Genomic DNA, 26093 nt, shown 5'->3' on the forward strand with positions numbered 1-26093 from the left:
TTTAGTTTGACATGAATTTGTGTTTTATATGAACTTATCAGGTATATTAAAACAATGCTATTTCTCATTAAGTATTTACAAATGAACAAAAAACAAATGTTTTATTATCACAGGGTAGCAACACATGCACAAACTGCTGTTGAGTTTACCGAGAACTTTACAGTCTTCACAATCACATTTGACATGGGATATACATGGTTACAGCTCCAACAGGAATATTTAACTTCAGGAACTGTGTCCGATATGTTGAAGTGTCTGATTCAATTTCTTAACATTAGCACCAATGTAAATTTCAAAGCTTTGATCAGGATAGAATTAGTTATTACATCAGGTCAACAAATGTTAATTCATAGAATTATGACAATCATAATAGTATATATGCAATAACTTACAACATTGATTCCTCTGTGTGGGGGGACGGATAGATTACTTACTTTTAGCCAAGGGCAAAGCAAATTATTTCACTTTTAAAGATTACACTCTTCATCAAAAGATTGAAGAGGTTCTGTTCCTGGGTGGAATTAGCTGTGTATTTTGATAAGAAAGACTTGATTTGTTAAAGTTCAATAAGTGAAGTCAAATTAAAAGTGTTCTTCTAGTATTTTTCTTCCATCTGCTTGTATCTAAATGTTATTGTTACCGTTCAGTTGATTGGAAAGTTATACAATATCTGTTAATCAAATAACTCACTGAAGATTTGTTTACCATGACGACCATGAAAGAGCACCAGCTTTCAGAAATAAGAAAAGTTTCACAAAGACTGCTGGAGGGAAAGGTAATGTTTGAGTTGAAAAGATGAAAGCCAAAAAAAGGGACTTGTTTTTTTTTTAAAAACAAGAGAAATTTTCTTCATTATACAATAGAAATTCCTAGATTTATTCAAAAGGTGCTCAAAGTACCCTTTGCTTGAACCATTACCATTTAATTTTCAATAAATGCATTCATTAGTTTAGCATGTAAAGTCCTCATCTGTTTGGAGTATGCACCATTTCAAAGAGTTTGATAGTAGAGTTATGAGACTACATTCAATTAAGTCAGCAGACTATTGCGAGTATAGTAATTGATAAACTTCAGAAATGCACCTTTACATTTGAGATTATAGAAAAAGCCCATGACAGGAATGGCATAACTGTTAAGAAGTTTGCTTTAAAATCTTAAACCAGCCATAATTATTCAAATTTCCAGTAACATGTTCAGAATAGAGCTGCATCAAACAAAATATGGACTTAATATTTGAACAGAAGTAACCTTGTGCGTTCTCAATCATGAAGTACTGTGTCAGAACAGATATATGCAAAGCTAGAGTTACAGAAAAGAATCTTCAAAGTACGATTTTTAACGTCGCTGAAAAAACTTCATTCCTCATCTGAGAAAAAAAAGCTGGGTTTGTGAATTAAGTTATGGCCTTATGCATTTGGAAGCAAGCGCAAAGAATGGAAACATTCATCAAGTGGCTTCAAATTCGAGGATACCTCTTAAAGATATCCATGAAGAACAAAGTACTGGATAATGACAAAGTCTATATTCCTTGCAATGACAAAACATTACATTTTAATATCTCAGTGGCTGAAGGTTTGTGGTCTGAATTGCACCTTTTAGTACAAAGAGTACCAATGTTCCCTGGGGAAATTGTGAATTCCGAATTGGGATTCCAAAAATGTCGTGGTCCAGCATCAGATGGCCTACCACTTGATATCTATGCTGTTTGACATCTCGCTCAACGTGTGGTACTTTCTGTGCAGAACCTCTTGAACTTTGGCAGAATTTCTTCCCTCCAACCACTCCTGATAAAGCATTTGTACATGCATGTTGGCTTCTGGGAGTTGGACAGGCAGACTGGTGTACATTCCCTCCATTTGATGTAGTAAATCCTTATCCATTTTTCTATCTTCTGTCATTGCTTGACCTTTTCCATTGAGGCACCCTTTCAATCAACCCAAAAATAAATTCATTTTAGTAATCATTGAAAGCATGATTTTGATATAATCAAGTTAGTCTAGCGCCATCAAATGGGTTTATAACATATGCATCAAATGTCATAATCAATTTTCCACAGCTTAAGTTTATTTATTAGTGTCACAAGTGCGCTTACGTTAACACAGCAATGAATTTACTGTGAAAATCCCCTAGTCGCCACACTCCGGCAGCTGTTCAGGTACACCGAGGGAGAATTTAGCATGGCCAATCCACCGAGCCAGGACATTTTTCAGACTGTGGGAGGAAACTGGAGCACCCGGAGGAAACCCACACAGACAGAGAAAAATGTAAAGACTCCACAGTGACCCAAGCCAGGAATCAAGCCTGGGTCCCTGGCACTGTGAATGCTAACCACTGCGCCACCTCCACTCAATTACTTAATTCACCTGGTCAGAAACATTCAATTTTTTGAACCTTAATTGTTCAGTTGTTTTGCACACAGTGTCAATATTAAAAGCAGCATTCAAAAATGAAGAGGTAGCGAAAGAAAAGGAAGGGGGACAAGACGGGGAATGGGAAGTAAATGCAGGAAAGCTTCCTCAGCTGGGGTGGGGGTAAACTATGTTGACACATTTTCTTTAAATCGTAATTGAATGACGTAATTAAGTTGTTTCAATGACATTCATCACTGGTCGCACCACCCGATTTAGACAAATGTTGACTCATCTCTTGCAGACTGTGGCTCACTAATTTACCCAAGGCAAGGATCAACCAGCTCCAACTGATTTATTTACTGTCAATGTGAATAAAAACCCTTCCTCCACTCATCTTTTAGGCTGGGGTAAGCAGGAAAAAGGAGTTTCCCTTAACGCTAAAGGAAAATTAATCTGGTATTAAGTTTCACGTTCAAGAGGCATTAAAACAAAAAAAGCCTACTGATTGCGAATTATGTAGGATATTAGAATGCAACACCAAGTTGTACAAAGAACAATACAGCACAGGAACAGGCCCTTTGGCCTCCCAAGTCTGTGCTGACACAGATGCCTCTCTTATCCAATATTTTCTTGCCTCCACATAGTCCATATCCCTTGATTCCCTGCTTATTCATGCATCTATCTAGATGCATCTTGAACGTAGTTATAGAATCTGCTTCCAGCACCTCCTCCGACAGCACGTTCTAGGTATCCACTACCCTCTGTGCCTCTTGCATCTTTTTTATACTCCCCCCCCCCCATGCCCCCAAATAACTGACCCTTTGATCCTGGAAAAAAGACTGACTATCCAGTCTATCCAAGCCTGTCATAATCTTGTAAACCACTATCAGGTCCCCCCTCATCCTCCGAAGCTCCAATGAAAACAATCCAAGTTTGTTCAACCTTTCTTCATAGTCCATATCCTCCCATTCAGGCAACATCCTGGTAAATCTCTTCTGCACAAAAGGAATTCCAGTCTATATTGGGGAAGTTAAAATTGCCCATCACAACAACCCTGTTGTTTTTACATTTTTCCATAATCTGCTGACACATCAGTGCCTCCACTTCACGCTGGCTGTTGGGAGGTCTGTAGCACAACCCCAACAATATGATTGCACGGCTTCTGCTCCCGAGTTCTACCCATGTGGCCTCCCTGCATGATCCCACCAAGGTGTCCTCTCACTCTATAGCTGTGACATTCTCCCTAATCATTAAAGCAACACTCCCACCTCTTTTAGTCACCCTCTCCATCTCACCTGAAGCATCCAAATCCTGGAATGCTAAGCTGCCAGTCTTGCCCTACTTTCATCTAAGTTTTTGTAATTGCCACAACATCATAGTTCCGTATAGTAATCCAAGCTTTAAGTTCATCTGCCTTATCAATCATACTCCTTGCGTTAAAGCAAACACATCTCAGACTATCTGTCCGGTCATGTTTTGTACACTGCCATGTTTTATTTCTCTTAGCCTTACTGGACCATTCGCTGTGTCCTGCCCAGGTGCAGACTGTCCAATTTGTACTGGTCCCACCTCCCCCAGAATCAGTTCCAATGTTCCAGGAGCCCTCAAGCCACATAATTCATCCTAGCTATCCTGACATTCCTACTTTACAGGATTGCTGGAAGCAAAAGGCCCAAATTGAGCCACTATCTACGACAACTACTGAGGAGAATGCTGGACCATGACCCACTTTGCCTCTATGACCGTAGTGAAAGTTGGTATTGTGACAAGCATGCTTTTAAATATTGCTGTGCCTCTGGCTACACTTTAAATATACCTTTATTGATTTGAGTGAGATGTGGTAACAGCAGCATCAAGCTGTTAATCATTGTAAACTAACCTGTATACCTTTGAGAAAATGTGGTGGGCCTCCAGGCAGCATGGAGGAGAAGTTGGTATGACAGCCACCAAGAAGCACATTTATTTATTGCATTGACTAGTTTAGGTTCAAATAACTAATGCCATTAATTCTCATCAATACTCTGATTCAGCCAAACAGATTCACTTGCTGACTTCACATAGGTGCTGTTTAATACTGAACAAGTGTTGCATTACAGATTAATATTAACCTGATGGCCCTTTTATCATTATAAACGCTTATCACAGAATCATCTACAGTCCTCAAGTATAACTGTTATATGATGACACTTCTAAATTCAATTTTGTTACAGGCTGAGTTATACAAGAACTTTCAATGGCGATTAAAGTGGAATGTTGTCGTTCACTCAATGCTTAATGTATATTAGGTTGCACAAGCGATGGTTTTAAATTGCATTAAAACAAATGGGAAACTGAAGTCGATTGGAATTAGGCACAAATACAAAAAAAAGGACCATGGATGGAAAGCCTGCATTAAAATTAAATGCCATACAGAATAAAATGAACTTCATCCCAGAATACAATAAAGCAAGCTTTACAATATTGGAAAGTACATTCACTTCATTGTCCAAACAGTTGCTATATGAAGCAATACATTCCTTTGCCCTGTTCACACTTGTACAACAGAAAAATGAAAATAATTAATAGTTTAAAAACCCAGATCGAGTAGCACTATTAGTGTAAAGAATTTTGTAATGGCTTCAAAACTAAACTGCAATTTTATATATCCGAAGGTGTCAAAATCAACTAAACTGTCACCCAAACAAATATATATATTGTAAATACTGATGCTGGCACATGACCCCAGTGCCTATTTTACACGCGAGCTTCGACACAATGTTGGCAGGACATCCAATCATTGGGAAGATTAATGGCCAAACCTGATCCTGCCCGATGTTCATGCGGCAAGAACGACTGGACAGCAATTAGGAACAGTGACCCTGGTCAATTTTCCCATCCTCAAACTGGAGACATTAATGCTAAATTGCGTACCCCTATCACTGCCCTGGCTGAAATCAGGCACGTTAAAGACTGGAAAATAAGACCTGGAAACTACTGGTGTGCATTGCTGCTGTTACAAAAAAGCAGTATTTAGGTACCTATGTGTAACTTAACCTGCTAAAATGTGATTTTCAAACAAAATCTATTAGCCAACAGCAGTGTAGACCCGTTTGTCTGTTACTAGCTTGTCATTTTGTAAACTCCTTGTTCCGTCCTCCTTGGTCCAGTATTAGAATATTCTGGCGGATTATTCTTTGCGTCAAAACTCTGCTTCTTTAAGCTTTTTATACTGAATAATTTTAAAAACAAGTTTTGCTCAGAGGAGAAATAATTCTGGGAGGTGCAGAGTTTACAGCAAAATGATCCAGAGTGAGTGAAAAGGTCTCATTATCGGATTCCAATTTGCCTATTCTATTCATCATCTTATTCAAACTCTCCCATCCCATGCGTTCCCCAATCAATAAATTCCACTGAGCTGCGTAGACTGCGATTGTTCCTCAGCATTTAATAACATCACTCAGGTAAGAAAAACAAGTCGAAAACCATCGACTGCCATCACTAAAACATTACATTGAATGGCTTAAAAGTAGAAATGTGTTACCTCCTGGACATGCAAGAACTTCAACAAAGTTATAAGGAAATTTTCCTTTCTTCAGTTTGTAAACCATATTTTGAATATTCCTGAATCCGTAGGTAGCTGCAAATCGTAAAACTACCTCACCATCTTTTTCCAAAGTAACTTCTTGAAAGTCTTTATTCCTAAACAGAAAATAAAAGCAGAATTTAAAAAAATTGTTTGGTAGTAAGAGAACTTGAATATTGCGGAAGAGAGAGACATGGAGACATGTTATCGAAGCTTTTGTTGTTGTCAATGTATCAGGACATACACAGCAATGCCAAATTTCCAATGATCAGTTTAAACTTAAAGTTTATTTATTAGTCACAAGTAAGGCTTACATTAACACTGCAATGAAGTTACTGTGAAATTCCCCTACTCGCCACAGTCCGGCACCTGTTCAGGTCAATGCAGTTAACTTGCATGTCTTTCAGACTGTGGGAGGAAACTGGAGCACCCAGAGGAAACCCACGCAGATGCAGGGAGAATGTGCAAACTCCACACAGACAATGACCCAAGCCGGGAATCGAACCCAGATCCCTGGCCCTGAGAGGCAGCAGTGCTAACCACTGTGCCACTCTACTGCCCTTCAAGAGAATAGAGTGGTGACTGGCCGGCATATTGCCATGGAAAAAGCTACAGGGAGCAAAGCTTCTCCAAGCTCCCGAGTAATTCAATAAAAGGCGCAAGACTTGAATATATTCCTTTTCTTTGCCGAGAATGGTCCCTCTGTGCAATGCATGTTGCTTCATGCAAGTCTAAATGAATCACTTATGGGCTGAACTGATCTTTAATTAGCACACTCAATGTTTTTCAGCAAGTGCTGTCCAATCACCGGATCACATTGAACAGTCGATGCTTTGTTTTGGGTTTTGTAAGCACAGATCGATAGAGTACAATCTACGCTCTAAACCAAGGCACATGCAGTTTGATTCGATCAGTCAATCATTGAGACAAGCTCCCTACACATCTGGCATCACACTGGCACTGAAATTCACACCATGTTGCTCAATTGTGTGATAGACAATGTCTTTCTCGGCTGCCGGCAGATCCACTCGTGTACCCATTGCTTAGCAGCAGTGTGAAAAGGTAGCTTAAATTATTTAACTTTACCATGCCAGGGTAATTTGTGGTGGGCGGGGCATTTTTCAAGTCTAGAAGTGGCCACCTTTGGCCCATTTGCAAATTTGCATGATACAAAGCTTTAGCAACATATCTCTCTCCCCAGCACTTAAGACCTACTCTGCTCCACAAAAGCTGGCCAAATAGCCCAGATTAAACTGGAGTAAATTGTCCCAAAGTTTATGAAAAGATGTTCAAATACATTAGTCTCTGTTTAATACATCCATAGCTGCATATTCATGATGTCCTTTATTTACATGTTGTGCTGTTTTTAAAGAGGGCCTACAAGGAAAACTTATTGGAAAAATGTTCTAAATAGGTGCTAGTAGCTAGATGCCTCACTGCTGCCAATGCAAAATATGGAAACATGGGCACACTGGACCATCATTTTCTGATTAGGGTATTGGCAGCAAGCAAGGTTTCCCATCACCATGATGCACTCAGACTTTAGGCCTGTGGCCATGTCTTTGAACTCTGAAATACAGGCAAGAACCAGAAGATGCCCAGAAGGAAATGCCCAGAAGACCCCCTCTGCTGAAGAGTCATCCTGACTTGAAACATTGGCTCTGTTCTCTCTCCACAGATGCTGTCAGACCTGCTGAGATTTTTCAGCATTTTCTCTTTTTGTTTGTGAAGGAAATGTGCTTGGCTAGCCTGACTCCAATCCTAGTGGATAGAAGTGCGCAGCTCAAAGTCACCTAGTGTGAATCTCACTCAGATACATCATAAAGAACAGCTGAATGTGAGGTGTTAACGGTTTCTTTGGTAGAAAGGGCAACAGCCCATCACTTCTTACACAATTACAACTGATGATTTTAGCACGCTTGTAAACCATCCATACGCACCTGAGTGTCCTGTAGGTGATCTCCCTGACCTCGATGCCAAAGATCTCCTTAGCAGCATACTTAAAAATGTGTTCAAGGAAGCCATCAGAGCCCCTCCCATCATGCCTTACGATACACACATCACCTATTTCTTCAAATCTTCACCGAAAATAAAACACGGGGGAAAAAAATGAATAAATAAAGAAGTTTGCATTTCTTTAAAAAGAACAGCATTATAGATGTATAAAGTTAAAAATGGAGACCTTACATATTGTCTAAGGCTGCTGGTTCCACTGTCGTCAACAGAAGACCTTTTTGTTCCATTATCTGCATTATTTCACCTGGAACAATAGGAAGGTACATTGAATTATTCTTGAAATGCATGCAAACATTTTGAAGGATAAAATACTTGCATTAAAAAAGAACTCAACAAAACATGCAATTTCTATCTCCGATAATAAAAATTAGCTTTCATTTGTAAGTGTAATAAAACTAATCCGTATTTCCCACACTTCGTTTTGGCACCAGCATACAAATATGTCAGCATTTGTTTCCTCCAACCTACATTTCTTCTCCAGCACGCCACCTTTCTGTCACAATTAATTCACTAAATACCCCAAACATGTCACGCTAACTGCTGATCGAGTCATATGCAGATTTTACTTCCTTATTTCTGATCTATATTTCAAAATTGAGCGCTATAAATTGATCATAAATGTAGCCACATATCTGACAGGAACTCAGATGACAGATGCACCTGAGGAGATCAAACAAGGCAAAGGATCACACAATTAGAGGCAGGACACAGAGGTTGAGAGGAAATGAGGGGCCTTGGAGCGAATGTCCACAGATCCCTGAAGGCAGCAGGACCGGTTGATAAGCTGGTCAGGAAGGTGGATACTTTCATTATTTAGCCAATGCACAGGGAACAAAAGATGCTGGAACTATACAGAACGTGAATTAAGGCCACAAACTGAGTGTGTAGTTCTGGTCAACTCATTATAGAAAGGATGTAATGGCACTGAGAAGGTGCAGAGGAGATTTCTGAGGATGTTGCCAGGACTAGAAAATGGCAGCCACGGGGAAAGATTGGATAGGCTGAGATTGTTCTCCTTGGAGCAGCGGAGGCGGAGGCGAGATTTGATTGAGATGAAAATTGTGAGGGACCTTGATAGAATGAATGGGAAGAGCCTATTTACTTTAGCAGAGAGAGGTCAGTGACTTGGGGGGTGCAAATTTAAAGCAACTGGTAGAAGGATTAAAGGGGAGATGAGGAAAATTCTTTTTCACCAGAGGGTTGTGGGGGTCTGGAACTCACTGCCTGAAAGGGTAGTAGAGGCAGAAATCCTCAACTCATTTAAAAGGTGTCTGGATATGCAACTGAAGTGCCGTGACCTGCAGGGCTACAGACCAAATGATGGAAAGTGCAATTAGGCTAGGTGACTCATCCGTTGTGCAGGCACAATGGATCAAGTGGCATCCTTCTATGCAGCAAGTTTCCTAGGATTCTAAACAATTACAATTACTATAGGAAAGGACGCCTACACAGAGTCATTAAAGGAATGCCCTGCACTCTTTCATTCTTCTGTTGCTGTGAGCAAACACTAATCAATTCTACTGATGGCTCCAGTTTCTTTCAGCTCTGACCTCCTATCAAATTTGTGCTTTTTAAACTGACTCCACAGCCAACTTTCAGCTGAAGGTGCTGTTGATTCTCTCCAACCATCCATTTAATTCCTGTTGCCCAAGGTTCGAGTCCCTATTTGAACTTGCAACAGTTTTTATGCCTTTTATGGTACATGCGGACATGCCTCATCACCCAACTGTGTCCTTAATTCCAAATCAACATTTGTCACTCTTTTACAGCAAGTGCTTCACGTTCATCGTTTCCCAACATTCCTCAAAGTTTATTCATGATTTTGCTTTTTAAAATTGCACATCATAAACCTGCACCATATGTTACATATTAAATCCCCAAATTCTCTTTCCAATAATTTCTCATCAACCTCACACCAACCTTCGTCACCATCGTGCTTCCATGGTGCCACCATGTAGGGGAAATCTTTGGCGGAGGATGGTGTCAGTCTGGGTGTTTACAATAGCTACCCAGAAGTTAGAAGAGGTTTTAATTCTAACTTTGCGGGGTGGGGGGGGTAACTATTGGCAAAACCCTGGCCAAACCATCCAAAGTTTGCGATCTATAATCGCATTTTCGGAAGCTTCCTAATGCCGGATAATTATCCAGAGGAAGTTAGCTTTCTCGGGATGTGGGTCAATTGTGAGGTCAGCATTTATTGCCCATCCTAACTGCCCTCAAGGAGGGAGATGCTGCAGTCCCATACTTGGGAACTTCCGAGAGGGATTCCTCAATGCATCTTTGGGATACCTCCCAAAAATGAGACCCTAGGGAGCTCATAGGTTACATCCCATTATATAGTTTCTGACGTGCAGGGTGGGATTTTCCAACCACGCTCGCCCCAAAGTCTGAAAATCCCACCTGATGTCAATGGGCCTTTGCATGGTCCGCCCCCTGTCTATGATTCCCGTGGCAGGTGGGAAAATTCCACCCCCCCGCACCACCACCTCAGTATTCTGGGCACAACATACATAGAAACATAGAAACCCTACAGTGCAGAAAGAGGCCATTTGGCCCATCGAGTCTGCACCGATCACAATCCCACCCAGGCCGTACCCCTATATCCCTACATATTTCCCTGTTAATCCCTCTAACCTACGCATCTCAGGACACTAAGGGGCATTTTTTAGCATAGCCAATCAACCTAACCCGCACATCTTTGGACTGTGGGAGGAAACCGGAGCACCCGGAGGAGACCCACGCAGACACGAGGAGAATGTGCAAACTCCACACAGACAGTGACCCAAGCCGGGAATCAAACCCAGGTCCCTGGAGCTATGAAGTAGCAGTGCTAACCACTGTGCTACCGTGCCACCCTAAACTGAAACATGACTTCTGCCCAGTTCTCTTGAAGGATAAAATTTCAATGAGCTTTTAATCATCTTCTTGCGCCTGTCCACTAGCTTCTCATGATATCTGTACATTTACAGTGGTTTTTCTGATACTCCACAGTTCCTCATCATTTAGAAATGATCACTAGTAGATTCTCCCAAAAATCTAAAAGTAATGAAACATTGTAGGCGCTGAAAATCCAAAACAACAGAAAATGACGGAGACATTTAGCAGATCCAAAAGCATCAATGGAGAGAGAATATTTTGCGTTTAACCCTATTATTTAAACATTTCATGTTCTTCACCTAACCACATTACATCTCATGTTTTTTTTTTCCTTGTTTAGTGTGCTCACACACTTTCCGGATCAAACTTCCAAAAATCTGTTGTAGTGTTACCTGAAGTTAATACACAGTCGACACCCTGTATCTGGTTTACGCTGCTGTAAAAGTCTTCTCCAAGTGCCTCCAATTTTTTATCGTAACAAGGCGTTATAACTACATGGAAGATTTTCTCAGGGGACAGTTGCTGGAAAGAAAAGAGCCAAAAAATGCCGAAACAAGTCAGTGCTTAAGCTTCTAACATACTCAGTGCTGAAATTTGCTTATAGTTCTTAAATATTTACTGGGCACAGGTGGAATTATTTCTCAATAGGCTGAGCTGCAAGTTAAAAATTTATATCTCATCATTTATAATTAGTGATATTTTCTACCCTATTTGCTGATTGAAGGATTGTATTAAAAGGAACATTCTTCTTGAAGAAATTTGCAGCATTTTAATAGTGCAATCCTCACATGAAAACATATAAATGGTTATAGCACAGGAGACAGCCATTTATACCATGTATATATGTGCTAGTGCCCGCGGCAGCAATTCGAGTATCACTCCCTGGCCTTTTCCCTAGAATTTTCCACTCACCTGAAGAAGGGGCTCAGAGCCTCGAAAGCTTGTGTGGCTTTTGCTACCAAATAAACCTGTTGGACTTTAACCTGGTGTTGTTAAACTTCTTACTGTGTTTACCCCAGTCCAACGCCGGCATCTCCACATCATGACTTTTCCCTAGAGCCATGCAAACCTTCTCTTTTCAGATAATGATCCAACGCCCTATTAAAAGTCTCAACTGACCCTGCCTCCACCACACTCAGGCAGAGAACTCCAGACCGTAACCACATGCTGCATGAAAACATTTCTCCTCATGCTCCTTATATTTCCTTTGCCAATTAATCCATGCCCTCTGCTTCTCAATCCTACCACCAACAGGAACCGTTCCTCCCCATTATTTTCGACCACAGATGTAAACCATTTCTTTTGAGGTTTGATTGCATTTAGAACACTCTTACATTTTGGGATTTTTTTGTTCAAAGAGATGACCAATGGCCTACTTCACCTTGAAATGCAAACAAAGGATGTCTGCATAAAGATGTGCAGGGTAGAAATAAATAATAAGCCAATTGGTCAATGTTGCACTGTTCAACATGCTGACAGTTTCTAAATTTTGCTAATAAATGAGCCATTACAGTTCTAACTTCTGCCTTTTCTCAGCAGAGTCCTTCAGAAGAAATCATTCATCTTGTGGAAAATACCTTCATAGAATCCTTTCAGTACAAAAGGAGGCCATTCGGCCCATCGAGCCTGCACCGACAACAATCCCACCCTACCCCCTAACTCTACATACTTTCCTTGCTAATCTCACCAAAACTAGGGTCAATTTAGCATGGCCAATTAACCTAACCAGCACATCTTTGGATTGTGGAAGGAAACCCACGCAGACACGGGGAGAACGTGCAAACTCCACTCAGACCTTGGGCAGGTCCTGCAGCCCAAAATGACTGGGGTAAATAGATTGCCATTCGCGGGAGCACAGCAAAGTGCCATTAGCCAGGCGAGTGAAGAAAGCTATTAGTCTTATTCAGAATTGTTTTGGCTGTCAAAAGGTGCTCAGCAATGAGTAGGTTCCATGAAAAAATGGCAAGGCACTTTTCATGTCTCACATTGAAAATGATTCATGGCATGAAAGCAATGTTCAGTGACATGTTGACCAACACACCAGTATTTTGTGCCAACAAGTTTCCACCAATAGTAGATACGAGATGACGGAAGTCAATTTGTTTTCTTTTTAAGCTTTGCTCAAGTGCGGATTGTTAGCCAGGGCAACATGAACCCCAAAATCCACGTTGACGGTCAAAGTCCTATCGCGGAGGGGGAGATAGTGATGTTGTGGTAATGTCATTGAACTAGCATTCCAAAGGCTCAAGCTAGTGCTCTGGGACACAGGTTCAAATCCTACCATGGCAGCTGGTGGAATTTAAACTAAATTAATGAATCTGGAATATGAAACTAGTTTCAATAATGGGACCATAACAATTGTTATAAAGATCATCTGGCTCACTAAGAATATCTGCTAACCTTACCAGTCTGGTCTACCGGTGACTCCAAATCAACAACAGTGTGGTTGACTCTCAACTGTCCTCCAAAATGGTCTAGCAAGCCAATCAGTTCAAGGGCAATTAGGGAATGCTGGTCTTGCCAGTGACATTTGCATCCCATGAAACAATAAAAGCAAAACAAAAAGGGAACTGTGATCAAGGCTAACACTTCAATCAATCACACCATTATTACCTGCTTTTTGGCAAAATAGTCCTTTATCAGAGACCCCATGATCTGCTGGGGGGATTTAGCAGTGCAGATGTGGGGAAGTACAAGGCTGCCAAGGGCTTTTTCAGCATAACGAATCCAGCCTGCAAAAGATTAGATTACACTTTTTAGATCAATAGCTGCAAGAGTTTGTTGTACCACTTTCCAGGAACAGTGATGGCGGCAACATTTGGGGATCTAATAGTGAAGGGCTCTTTGGTTGCTCATTTGACTATTCTTTTATACTAGCTCACAGGGATGTGTCATCACATGCCAATTATTACTTCCCTGTAGTCAAATAACCTGCTTTATTTAATTGGATTGATTTTAGATTGGAATTATTGAGTGAGCCGATTCCCATCTCTCTTTCCCTACCAGCCACCCTTCCTAGATATTCAATGTGCATTACGTCTCCTTCAGAATGCTAATAGTTGGGATTGCTTAATGCCCCACTAGACTTCAATGAGCCACCAACACCGATATTTAAACACCTTATCACCTTCAGGAGAAGACAGAAACCAGGGCAACTCTCATTGGTATTGTCTTCTTTGAGATGCAACGTAATATTTTACAAAGTGCACTAAGAACAGAACTGCAGCTACTAACTGCATCACTTGTTGATAAGCTTAAACACGAGGGGGAAAAAGTGTGCTTACCTCATGCCTTCACCCAGTCAGAACCAGAAAATTAAGGAAAAATAAAATGACTCATTAATAGGAAGTGTAACACATGTTTATTGCTCACAAGGAGGAATTGAATTACTGAGATTAGATTATCACTGTGACTCAGTACATTCACTTCCTTCTGTAAAATAAACCAGCTTAACCTCTCTAAAGTGTTTTGACTCCACCCAAGCACAGTGCAAGACATGCAGTTTAGATGACAAACATGTAATTGATATACTTTTTGGATATATGATTAATCAGAGGTACACTTCCCACCATGTGATGATTAGACGTCTTTCGGGAAGCAGTGATGCTGAACTCCGCAGAATATTTAAAGCAGAACTGAAAATTGTAATGCATGCAATATTAAGAGTCATGTACAAGATAAACGTAATCTCAATCACTTCCCCTTCAGTAGCCCCTTAAGATTGAGGATGGACTTGCCTCCATTCTGGTTTTGACATGGCTGTATGACCTACAGATCTGTCACATACAGGGCTCGTGTTAGGTGAAGGATTAGGTGGTTTCTGCACCCTCCTCGGCATCTCAACTTTACATCTGCATGTTCCTGACAAAGTCTCTCAATGTGTTAGGCGCCTTCCCAAATCCCAAGCATTCCCGCCAACTGAAGGGAGTCCCTGGCTCGTGACCTTCTCCATCTTGGTTGGTCACTCCCATGAGTTGGCAGGAATTTTTGCCCTCATCGGACATGCTGTGAGGAAGGTAATTCCACTGTTCTGAGAGTTTCCCGCAGTGATTGTGTTCCAAAACGAGCATTATTTTGGGGTCTGATATCAGGCACACAAGTAACACGTCCTGCCCATTGGGGCTGGTTTTGAGTGATTAGCGCTGTTATAAAACCATGCTTTTTATCACAAATGACTTGTATACTGGGTTGGCTGAACCCACCAGACAAAACAGACAGCAGCATTTTAAGTGACCTGAAGAGCAGTTCTTAAGATGGCCAAGTATTTGCATAACTTCACCGTGCAATTAAAAAGCAATCAGAAAGGAGTTATTCTGTCTGGAAATAGCCCACCAGGACAGTCATCTTGAACAAGTTTAAATGGCCCATCCCCTGTACTGCTCACAAACATCCAGGCATATTGGGTGGGATTTTAGAGCCCCACATCCCAAAACCATAAAATCCCGCCCGAGGTCAACAAACTTTTCAATAGTCCATCCCTTGCCCGCTCCAATTCCTGTGGTGGACGGGATGGTAAAATTCCAGCCAATCTTTTTATTTAGGTGGGTGTGGACCGAGTTGTCCAACTTACTTTGGACAACAGACTAGCCGAGAAGGGGACCTCACCGACTGCTTAGCCTAATCACTGGATATGGAGTGAGGGTGCCCCAGCTTGCTGACTATATTTAGTAACTGGCTCATTGGTCAATGGAGATCATGCGATAGGAAACTAATGAGAGAGAGAGAGAAAAGCAATCTCTGTTCCAGGGTCAGAGTCTGACAGACTGTGAGCGGAACACAATGAGAAGACAACTTGTGGACCCTCTCCAGCTGTTCTGCAAGTGGGTGTCCAGCCTGGGTCTGACCAGCCAAAACAGCACGCTGCCCTCATCCAGGCAGCTGCTGACTTGAGGAAAAGACCAAGATTGTCCAAGACTAAGTTACATCTGCGCAGAATCCAGAAACATCACTGAACAAGACCCAAAACCATCCAACACATCAACCAACCAGATCCATACATGACTGACTTTCTTTGGGCAGTTAAACAATTTAACCTCCCTCCTTGTCGCCTACTTCTATGTGCCAGTCTCTTGGTGCATGCAAGTGTTTTTATTATTCTCATCTAAAAGTGTGTTAAGAATAAAAATTATTTCCTGTTCGTCATTTTAAAAAAACTTCCAAGAAAAATTGTCCGTGTGGGTCTTTTACAATCACAGCACTTAGCAAATTCTTTTTAAAACAAAACACTTGCTGCAGTCAACTGAGAGAGAGGGGCGATTGGAAAAACTATCATTGTCTTACAGATACAATAATCATTTCTGCTGAATCATGGTTGGGTGCAGGATTGAGGAAACAAACTCCTCACTAGTTTTGGTTTAAAAACAACATTATTGAATTGACTTCTCAATTCTGTTTTTTTTAAATAAAAACTTTACATGAAAGGCAGAAAACTATTCTACACAATTTAAAAACTTTAGTCCATTGGAAATGATTTATTTTTCAGTAAAGGTGTGCCCCATTTGAAGTGTTTTCTAATAATGAGTCTTGCTTTAACACGATTGGTAAATTAGGGATGTTCCCCAACAGCACTTGCTGCCATTTTCATTTTAACATGGTTACTGAGTCTGTTCAATTTCTTTAGAAGAATCACACCCACTGCTCATTGACCCTCCCTCGCTTGTTCCCTCCCTTTTGTTACCCCTCTCCTGAGCCCTGACTCTCTGAGAGGGAATGGTGGTGGTTGGGGTGTGGTGGAGGAGGGGGGTGTGGTGGAGGAGGGGGGTGTGTGGAGTCAGCGAGTGGGAGTGAAGAGGCAAATCAGGAGAGACAGCAAGGTGGAGCAGCGAGTCTGGAAAGGCAGTGAGTGGGAGATACTGTGAGCTGGAGGTGGGAGGTGGTGAGCAGCAGTTAATTTGAAAGAGTTAGAGAGAGAATATTTTGCCGCCAAGTTCAAAGCAGCCAATAGGTTTTTAAATTTAAAAGACAGTTCAGGAAAGTAATGCAAACTTAATATACATTTTCTTCTGGGAAAGTGATTTTCATTTCGCATGTTATTTTTTAGGAACACAATAGGAATGCTTAATGAGGGATTTCCTCTCCTTCAAGCAATGGTTCTTGGACAGGAACATCTAACTCTGTCTATGAGTACATCAGTAGCACTCCTTATTTAATCCAGTATTTATATTGTTTAAGACAAGACCGCTCAAATTTATCAGACAGGCTACAACATAAATGTCAAATCACACAGGGAATACAACCAGGCTTTCCTGGATCAAAATCAACATAAATTTAATTCTGCCTTTCAGTAAATACATGTCAAGACTGAGTCTTTCAGCTGATCTTGAAAACTGTCAGGCATTCATACCATAGCGATAGCAAAGCACGGATTCACCAGCATATTACCAGGGATCATGGAATTATAGAGGAGATGTTTTTAAACATAGAGGCTACCTTCTTTGGAGCAGAGAAACTCAAGATGATTTAAGTGTTTTTTCTAAAGTGAAGAAGGGTTTTAAAAGAGGAAGATTATTTCTCTATTTTAAAGAATGTGACAAGGAGCTTTCAATTTAAAATACCAATAAGTGGGCATAAGGAATGGGTTTGAATAAATGACTTTATGCTGGGAGTTGTTAAAGTGTATAAAGGTTTGCCCCAGGGAAGTCACTGAAGTAGAGACCACTACACTTCTAAGGGAAGCTTGGTTACACATTCGAAATGGAGAAAAATACAGGTTGATGAGAGGAGAACAGAACACTAGGATTAGTTTTGGATTGACATGGATAAGAGTTCACAGACTGTCATGATGAGCTGAATAGCCTCCCTGTTTGCTCCAAATTTCTCATTTGGGGAATATGCTTCGATAATCAGATATTTTCCCAAGGGTGTCATCTGTGTCATTTTGTGTCATCTGATCATGGTATGCATATAACTCAATGATAAATAATAATATAGCTCAAAATCAAACAGCATTAACCATTGTCTCATGAGACATGAAGGCTGCCCATGGTACCAATGATAAAAGATATCAACTTACAGGATGTACTAGCCAATTTTAAAATTTAAAGTAAAAGTTAAAGTTTATTTATTGGTCACAAGAAAGGCTTACATTAACATTGCAATGAAAATAAAATGCAGCCTGCCTTAAAATATTCTCTATCCTAAATGAGTGTTTGGAATTTTCTTCCTCGGGGCAGTGGGGCTGGATCATTGAATATATTCAAGGCAGAGTTGGACAGATTGGGTGTTTGACAAGGGAGTCAAACGTTATGGGGTCAGGCAGGAAAGTGGAGTTAAGGCCATAATCTTACTGAATGACAGACCAGCCTCGAGGGCATGAATGCCATTTTCTTAATGTTCCCAAGTACACTACATCAACCATGAAGTCAAAGTTCTGGACCTGTATTTTGTGAAGACAAAAGGCAAGTGTACACAAGTTGGAGAGTATGGGGCAGAAGGGAATATTTATATACAGAAATGAGACTGATGACCATTGTTGATGCCACCAGTGTGAAACAAAAAAGGTCACTACAGGAATGACATTTAACATATCCTAGTGGCAGTTGATATTATGGGTCTACTTATCTTAACCACTTCTTGACTAGGCAACCACTGTGTGTACTGATAACAGGGTGGGACATGTTGCAGCCCTACTGTAAAACCAAGCCGACATCTCATTTTCTGCTTCGATATGTTTCATGAGTTTCAAGTGGTTTTACAAATGGATGGTGTCATAAAATGCAAAAATACATATTTGAACAAAAATTGTACTAATCGAGCAGAACTATACAATTTACAGTTCATTCACATTTATGAATGAAACACACTTACTGATACCAGAGACATTGATATACTGGAGAGATGTTTGGTGGCACCAAAAGTTTTAAATGCAGTTATGTATCTGTTCCTTCAGCAACACATTTTTAAATTATGAAGTGGATTACCTGGGCAAGCAGAGGCAAACATTGGTAAAGCTTGTTGGTCTTGGCTTCTCTGGTAAAAACGCTGAACGAATTCTCTTTGACTCTCAAGAAGGCTGAAATCAGCTGCCAATGTCATATCAAAGACATAATGCACTCCTGAAAAACAAAATATATAACATTAATTGTGAGCAATAGTCAATTTATCTTGCTGCACAGAATCCCAGAAAATTCCAAACAATTTATCCTGCTGCACAGTGAAGATACCATTCGGTCCAGAGGCTGCACCAACTCTCTGACAGAGCATCTTATCCCGGCCCTCTCCCCCACCCCATCCCGTAACCCCACACGTTTCCCATGGCTAACTCATCTAACCTATGTATCTTGGGACTTGTGGGAGGAAATCGGAGCACCCAGAGAAAACCCACGCAGACAAGGAGGGGGGAAAATGTGAAAACTCCACACAAAGAAGTCTGTAAAACTTCAGTTGAAGTACTTTATAGTACTGAACTAATTACATAGAATCTGATGCGACAGTAATTAGATTTTCCATTTGGAAATATATAATCTCTTCACTGTGTCTACTTATCCTGATTGCACACTTAAACTGATGAACAACAGAGTGGGAAGTTTAGTTCAAAGGAACAGCTACTAGCCTCAGGCAGAGAGACGTGTAACTGCACATTTGTTTTCAATGCGAGATTGAAGTACTAATGAGAAGCTACTTCACTTTAAAACTGGTTTTTGCTCAGAAGCTCAAATATAGGATAGGTACCAAATAGCGGCACTGTTAAGCATTGCACAATTTTCCGGTGTACTCTTTTAAACTTGCAATTTGCCTTGATCTGCAAACAGTGCATTGGGTTAAAAAGAACCTTCTTGGCAATGTTGATGGTGAGACTGTGGGAACCTTTGGCGAGGATAGGTGCTAACTGTTCAGAAGTAGCACACTAGAATGTCACAGATTATCTCAGATATAAAAACAGAAGATGCTGGAAAATCTCAGCAGGTTAGATAGCATCTGTGGAGCAAGAATAGAGCCAAAGTTTTGAGTCTCCTCCTATTGCTGTCAGACCTGCTGAGATTTTCCAGCATTTTCTATTTTTGTCTCAGATTCCAGCATCACGGCCTTTTATTTTTCTCTCAGATATGTTTTCTTACAAAATAATTTACTCAAGAAAAAATTCTTGAAAATAGAAAGAAAATCGATAATTTCCATTTTCCAATTGAACATTTAAGGGCTACTGTAGCTTCCATTTTGATTGCATTTCACAATCAATCTGATCTAAGCCAATTAAAGCCAAATATTAAAAACAAAATTTACTCACCAAGACCTTTCAAGAATCCAGAAAGTCTTTGGATTACATCAGTAATGTTTACACAATGCTTTGCAGCAAAATAGGGCACTGACTGAGGGGAAATTGAAACGACCAGCACTTTGTGTTTGGACACATCACATCTCTACATAAAAAGGAAAGGACATATCCATTAGTCAAACCCATTAAATCAATAAGTAGTTACTTTATACTTAAAGGCCTGCTGTAATTGCATTCCATAGGCTCCAAACTTATTGAGAACTGGTATGTAGAGCATTGAAGAAGTGGCGTCTATAGCGAAAGCATGAATAAAGCTTTCAGTAACGGGGTGGGTGAAGCAGCAGAAAAGGCAGGTCATATCGTGAAGGTGCAAGTAATGGATAGGATTGGGTATCTGAAATGCAGCTCAAAGACTTGGGTGGCACTCCACTCATTTAGCACTGAGCAGTCTGGGAAGAAATGGGGTAACTGAAGTTTGGTAGAATTAATTCACATTGACTGAAGGAGATGTTTGGCAAAGGTTAAGTCAAATTACATTTCTAAAACCTTTTGAGTCAGATGATCTCTGCGGGACATTGGTGGGGATGCAAATGGTCTGGATACTGCTGGGACAGGATGAGAACACAAGATCCATGGGTGCTCAGTTAGATCAGAATCATTGAGTCATTGTGTGATCTGAGAATTAGCCTCAACTATGGTGCCCACCAGTAGACAAATAATTGACAACCCGATATAACCTCAACACATGGAGTTGGCATCCAGAAATCATCATCTTCTTCTGGAAGAGATGTGGAAAAAATTGAAAAATAATTTGCTGTATTTGATGCCTGCATTCAATTTCCATATACACAGTACAAGACATTACTTTGCCAATAAAACAACATAATACCCAAATTACAGACTGAATGCAAAATGTGGGACAATAATCACAAAGCAATCTTGACAGCATAAATAACTCATTCAAATGTTGACGATAAGAGCTTTTCGTCATGGAAACACCTCCACCAGTAGTCTGTAAATTACGATATTCCAGCTTTACCTGTAAATCGCTGAGTGACACCCACTCAAGAACATTTCAATGACAATTTAGCAAACATTTCTAACGACTTAATTTTGTTAATGTCATCACAAATCAACCAACCATGAATATGCGGGCATTTAAATATCTGGGATCTTTGTAGAAGCAAATCCTTTGAATGCGAAATGGGCATTTCTTTGCTTTTTCCCCCAAAACTCTTGATTGTAATTCGTATTTTTCACATTAAATTCTGTATACCTTTCGCAAACAATGGTTTGGCAAATGAGGTACAATAAATGCCTAACTTAAAATTTAAGAACTTAATTAATTGAAATGTATTAAACTTAATTGAATACTTAGGTAGGTTTTTGATTCTTGGATGTTCTTAATGAAAGCACATCAAGGTTCAGATCAGCATTTTCATGTTCATTCCTAGATATCCTACATGGACTGAAGTGCTTTCTTTATTCATTCGTGGAACATAGGCATCGCTGGCTGGCCAGCTTTATTGCCCATCCCTAGTTGCCCTTGAGAAGGTGCGATTGATACTAAGTGGTGTGCTAAGCCATTTCAGAGGGTAGTTGAAAGTCAACCATATTGCTGTGGCACTGGAGTCACACATAGGCCAGGCCAGGCAAGAACAGCAGATTTCCTTCACTAAAAGGCTATTAGTGAACTAGAAGGGTTTTTCTAACAATGGTTTTAATTGAATTCAAATTCCACCATCTGCTGTATCATTTCAAATCAAACTACTTCAGAACTGACGGACAATAGAGGTGTTGGGTGGGCATTGAACTATAGTTAAGACAGTTAGTGGGCTTATAATGAATATTAGTCAACAGTCTCTATCACAAATGGAGACAGAAATGAAGAAATGGACCATGTGAAAAGGCAAGAGTAAGGTGAAAACTGGAAGCAAATTTGATGGTCAGTTTTGGGCAAGAGCAGAAAATGGCACCTATATGGTCATCAAGCTACCAGTAAAAGAATTGGGAGAGGTGATCAGATTAGGAATGGAACAAAGAATGCTCCACATACCCCACAAAAGGAAAGGCATAGCTAGGACCCATGCAAGCCTATTCTCCACACCATCTGGAAAGCACAGAGAAAACAACAGAAAACTGCTCCAGTTTCATACCACAGGCAGCACCATTTGAACCTGCAACAATTACCACCTAGAAGGAGCAGGTGCAAGGGAACACCATCACACAGAGGTTTCTCTTCAAAGTCATACACCATCCTAACTTGGAACCACATCAGCATTCTTTCACTGGAACCGGGTCAAAACCCTAGAATTCCCTTCCTAGCATTGAAAATGTGCTACAAAAGGAGACTCACCACCACCTGCTCAAAGGCAATTAGGGAGGGTCAACAAATACAGACCTTGACAACAATGCTCACATCCCATGGAAGAATAAAACAAAATTCGAGTTGACAAACATTAACATACTCATTGCACCCAAAAAACCTCAGAGCACATGTTCTGATGTGGTATTAATGTATAGGTATAGAATAGAATATTACATCAATAGGCTTGTTCAGAGTCATGCACTAAAAGTAGTCAACTTGACATGGAACTAAAACTATCCCACTTATTTCGTGAAGATTCAGCAAGTTCTAAACAACATCAGTGTATTGTGCCTTTCAACTGTCACCCCTCTGTAATGATCAGGGTAAAATCTGTACAAACCAAGCCTTGAAGAATACATTTTGATTTGTCACATGTATTAACAGTGAAAAGTATTGTTTCTTGCATGCGAGACAGACAAAACATACCATTCATACAGAAGGAAACGAGAGAGCGCAGAATGTAGCGTCACAGTCATAGCTAGGATGTAGAGAAAGATCAACTTAATGCAAGGCAAGTCCACTCAAAAGTCTGACACTGCAGGGACACAAACTGTTTTTGAGTCGGTTGATACGTGACCTCAGAGTTTTGTATCTTTTTCCCCAAAGGAAGGTGGTGGAAGAGAGAATGTCGGGGTGCGTGGGCTCCTTAGCCGAGGAAGCGGGAAGTATAGACACAGGCAATGGATGGGAAGCTGGTTTGCGTGATGGTCCATTTACCCAACTTGACTGGAGCCAAGAAGGTGAAATCTCTGACAGTACAATAACAGACTGCATCTAACATTCAAACTCATGAATGTTTTAGGTCAGCCAAAATCAATGGACCCAATCTTTGCCCACAGGTGCCAACCCTTGGGAAAATCTTTAATTTTCAAAGGGATTTAAATTCAACTACAATAAAACACTAATGGATATTTTAGGTAGAAATTTAATTTGGAAAATTAACTCTGTGAAACCAGCAAACAAACAGCAGAAACAAAATCCCAGCAGAAATTAAAGTTCAAACTCAATTTTAGACTTTGATTCAGGTGGTGTCCTACATAGCTTTGAGGTTGACCTTTTGAAGATTCATGCATCAATTCCCTCTGTCCTTATCTGAGTAAATAATACAAAGAACCTCCCACGTTAATGGGTACAACTAGATCATTTTCAACTTTGCTCCCACTAGCCTTTAAACACATCTCACAATCCATGTAATCAACTCACTTGTGAAAGAACTTGAACTGTAATCTGTATCATAAGAGGTGTGTATGTATATACAATGAGTCAAGCACCTTTGCCCCAACAGTTCTTAGAAGGAAGACTGGGTTATCAGAGGACATGCTACAGATGGTGCCAGGCTGTTGCACATATACTTGTGCATGTCTGTGTATATTATACTAAGATTAAGCACTGAAATTGGAAATAAAACATGCCTAGGAGCAAACCTGCACATTTTGTTGCACAGTCACTACATATATTGAAAATTCACAGGTGTTCATGTTGGTGTTCTGTGGTAGACCACGAACTCAAAAGATTTGAGCTATACTACTGCCTTATTGCAGAAAGGCTACAAAGGTAACTTGTCTGACACTGAACTTCAATGGTTAGATGCACGCTTGGCTATCTCTCAATTCCTAGTTGACACAACTTTGAAATTACTATGGCTGAGAATTTAGTGCAATATGGCACCTCTGTTAAACATCATGAGCTGGATTCCACACCCCTCCGACCTTCTGTTCCAAACAGTGCAAATGGATAAGAGCATGACAAGGGCAAGAGGACAGCTAGGACCTTGGTGAAGAATGCAACCAATAGTCTATCCGTTTATCCAAGGACCAGGAGAGAGAAACATAATGGACAACACAGTAGGAAATAGGGGGCACTCAAATCAAATAAAAAGAGATTGGAAGAAACACTAAGAGACAGGAAGGGCAATTTTGGAAGACAAATTTAAAAAGTTAAAACGTCCAGAGAAAATTTACTATCAATGGGAGTCAGACTGCACTGTTCTGGTTCTCCAAGGTCGAGTGGCACAGCAGGAACAGAAATCTGGTCTTGAAAAGGGTCCTTAAGCCGTGCAATGTCAGCAGTAACTTTGTGATAGGTTTAAACTATATTCCCAATGCAAATCCAGCAATTGCTTGGAACACGGTGAGATTGATAGCAAGATTAAGTCTGCAGCAATCTGTGGCGATTTGCAATTCATGACATTTATGCCTAGTCATAAAACTGGTGGATTTTTCTTTTGGACACCAACACACCTTTAAACTCGCCATAGTAATAGCCAATACAAACGCCTTTGCTGTCCAATTTATTTTACCTGGTTGAGGTTGAGAACAGTGAAAAACTCCTCTTGACACTGTTGGGCAATCTGCCGACTTTCTGTCGATGTCACGCAGTTATCACAGGCCAGGCAGTCACTGAGAAATATTTTGGCATTGGCTAGCTTATGAAATTCACTTTCCTGTTTTAAAAATAAAGTGCAGTCAGTAATAGATCATTTATTAACAAACAACAAGATTAGCCTCTCTCTAGGTGCCTCACCTCATCTATTTCGCTGGTGGTGCCGCTCTTCGTGTCGTTGACCAGACTTTCATTTTCATTATTTTTCTGTTTTTTAGTGCATTTCTAAATTCAAATACAAAAAAAATTCAGTGCGGAATCCGGCTCGTCAAAAAGGTCTTGTACAAAATAATAAAATCCCTGAAACCAACTCAGCATTGTTACAAGCGCAAGAAAATGAAACTAAGCCAGGGACAAAGGGATTTTCCTTACATTTTTAGTGCATTTATCACACTTCATGTCTACGCAAGGGGCCTTTTCTGTCCCCTCTCCTCTCGCTCTGTTGTTCCTCTCTCTTCCACGGCGTGGGTCTGGTCCGGGGAGTTCTTCCTTCACTGTTTTAGCCACCAAGCTGTGGATACAAAGAGGCCGCTTTGAAGTTGAAGAGAGTTCACACAGCCCCAGATATTTAACACCACGAGACACTGCTCACTTCTCCAAATGACCCCCAAGCCTACCTCCAAAAATTGCAGCTAATATACCCCCTTACATCCTCCATTCCCCTCCCCTGGGGGTGGGGGACTCAGGGAGAGGGTTAAACCAACCACATCCCCCAGAACAAAACCCAAAAGACAGTCCGAGCAACAACAGTAAAAAAAATGATGTTAGATCCACACCGACAAAAAAATAAATCACCTTAATTTTCTTTCGCTGACTTCCTAAGCGGAGTGAGCAGCTGATATCCACCGACAGCCTTCTGTAGGTCAAAACCAGACAGAGATTGCACCGGCATGTCAGAAAGCAGCATTTGCTGCTAATGCCATCTCTTCTTTCTTGTTAATCCTCCTTCCTTTCAGTTTGTGAGTCCTCCCCGAGTGTCACAGCCTCCGCTATGACTCAGTCAGCCTGGCTGCCGCAAGATGCCCCGTCCTTCATATTGGTGCCGCCTCCTCTCTGAACAGCGACATTGCGAACCTGACAAGCAGCACGTATTGGCCGCACACACTCCAGCTGGGAGCCAGAGGGAGGAGGCAGCTATCTTCACTATAACAATGCTTCCGCCTCTTACCCGCACTGTGTCACCGCCCCTTCCCACAGCTAAATAAAAACACTTTCTCTGTTTTACTTTTTAAAAAAAAACCCGACAGCTTCAAATTGAAAATTAAATCGACCTGAAGCTGTTCATTTCAAAGCGCACTTTACAGAAAAGTGATACCCTCCCCGGGT

General features: G+C 40.7%; 1 protein-coding gene across 1 annotated transcript; it reads right to left on the bottom strand.

Moving 5' to 3' along the window:
- narf (nuclear prelamin A recognition factor) lies at positions 1 to 25886 on the bottom strand. Its single transcript, XM_078225474.1, has 12 exons — positions 25563 to 25886; positions 25140 to 25278; positions 24909 to 24992; positions 24685 to 24828; positions 20030 to 20162; positions 18726 to 18860; positions 13420 to 13538; positions 11199 to 11328; positions 8101 to 8173; positions 7854 to 7991; positions 5872 to 6029; positions 1 to 1924 (listed from the first exon to the last, which is right to left on the bottom strand). The coding sequence occupies exons 2-12, from the start codon at positions 25164 to 25166 to the stop codon at positions 1683 to 1685; spliced, it is 1383 nt and encodes a 460-aa protein (XP_078081600.1). The 5' UTR covers positions 25167 to 25278; positions 25563 to 25886; the 3' UTR covers positions 1 to 1682.
- Between the last annotated feature and the right edge of the window lie 207 nt (positions 25887 to 26093).

This window comes from Mustelus asterias, chromosome 12 (assembly GCF_964213995.1).
Source record: "Mustelus asterias chromosome 12, sMusAst1.hap1.1, whole genome shotgun sequence".
Taxonomy (NCBI): domain Eukaryota; kingdom Metazoa; phylum Chordata; class Chondrichthyes; order Carcharhiniformes; family Triakidae; genus Mustelus; species Mustelus asterias.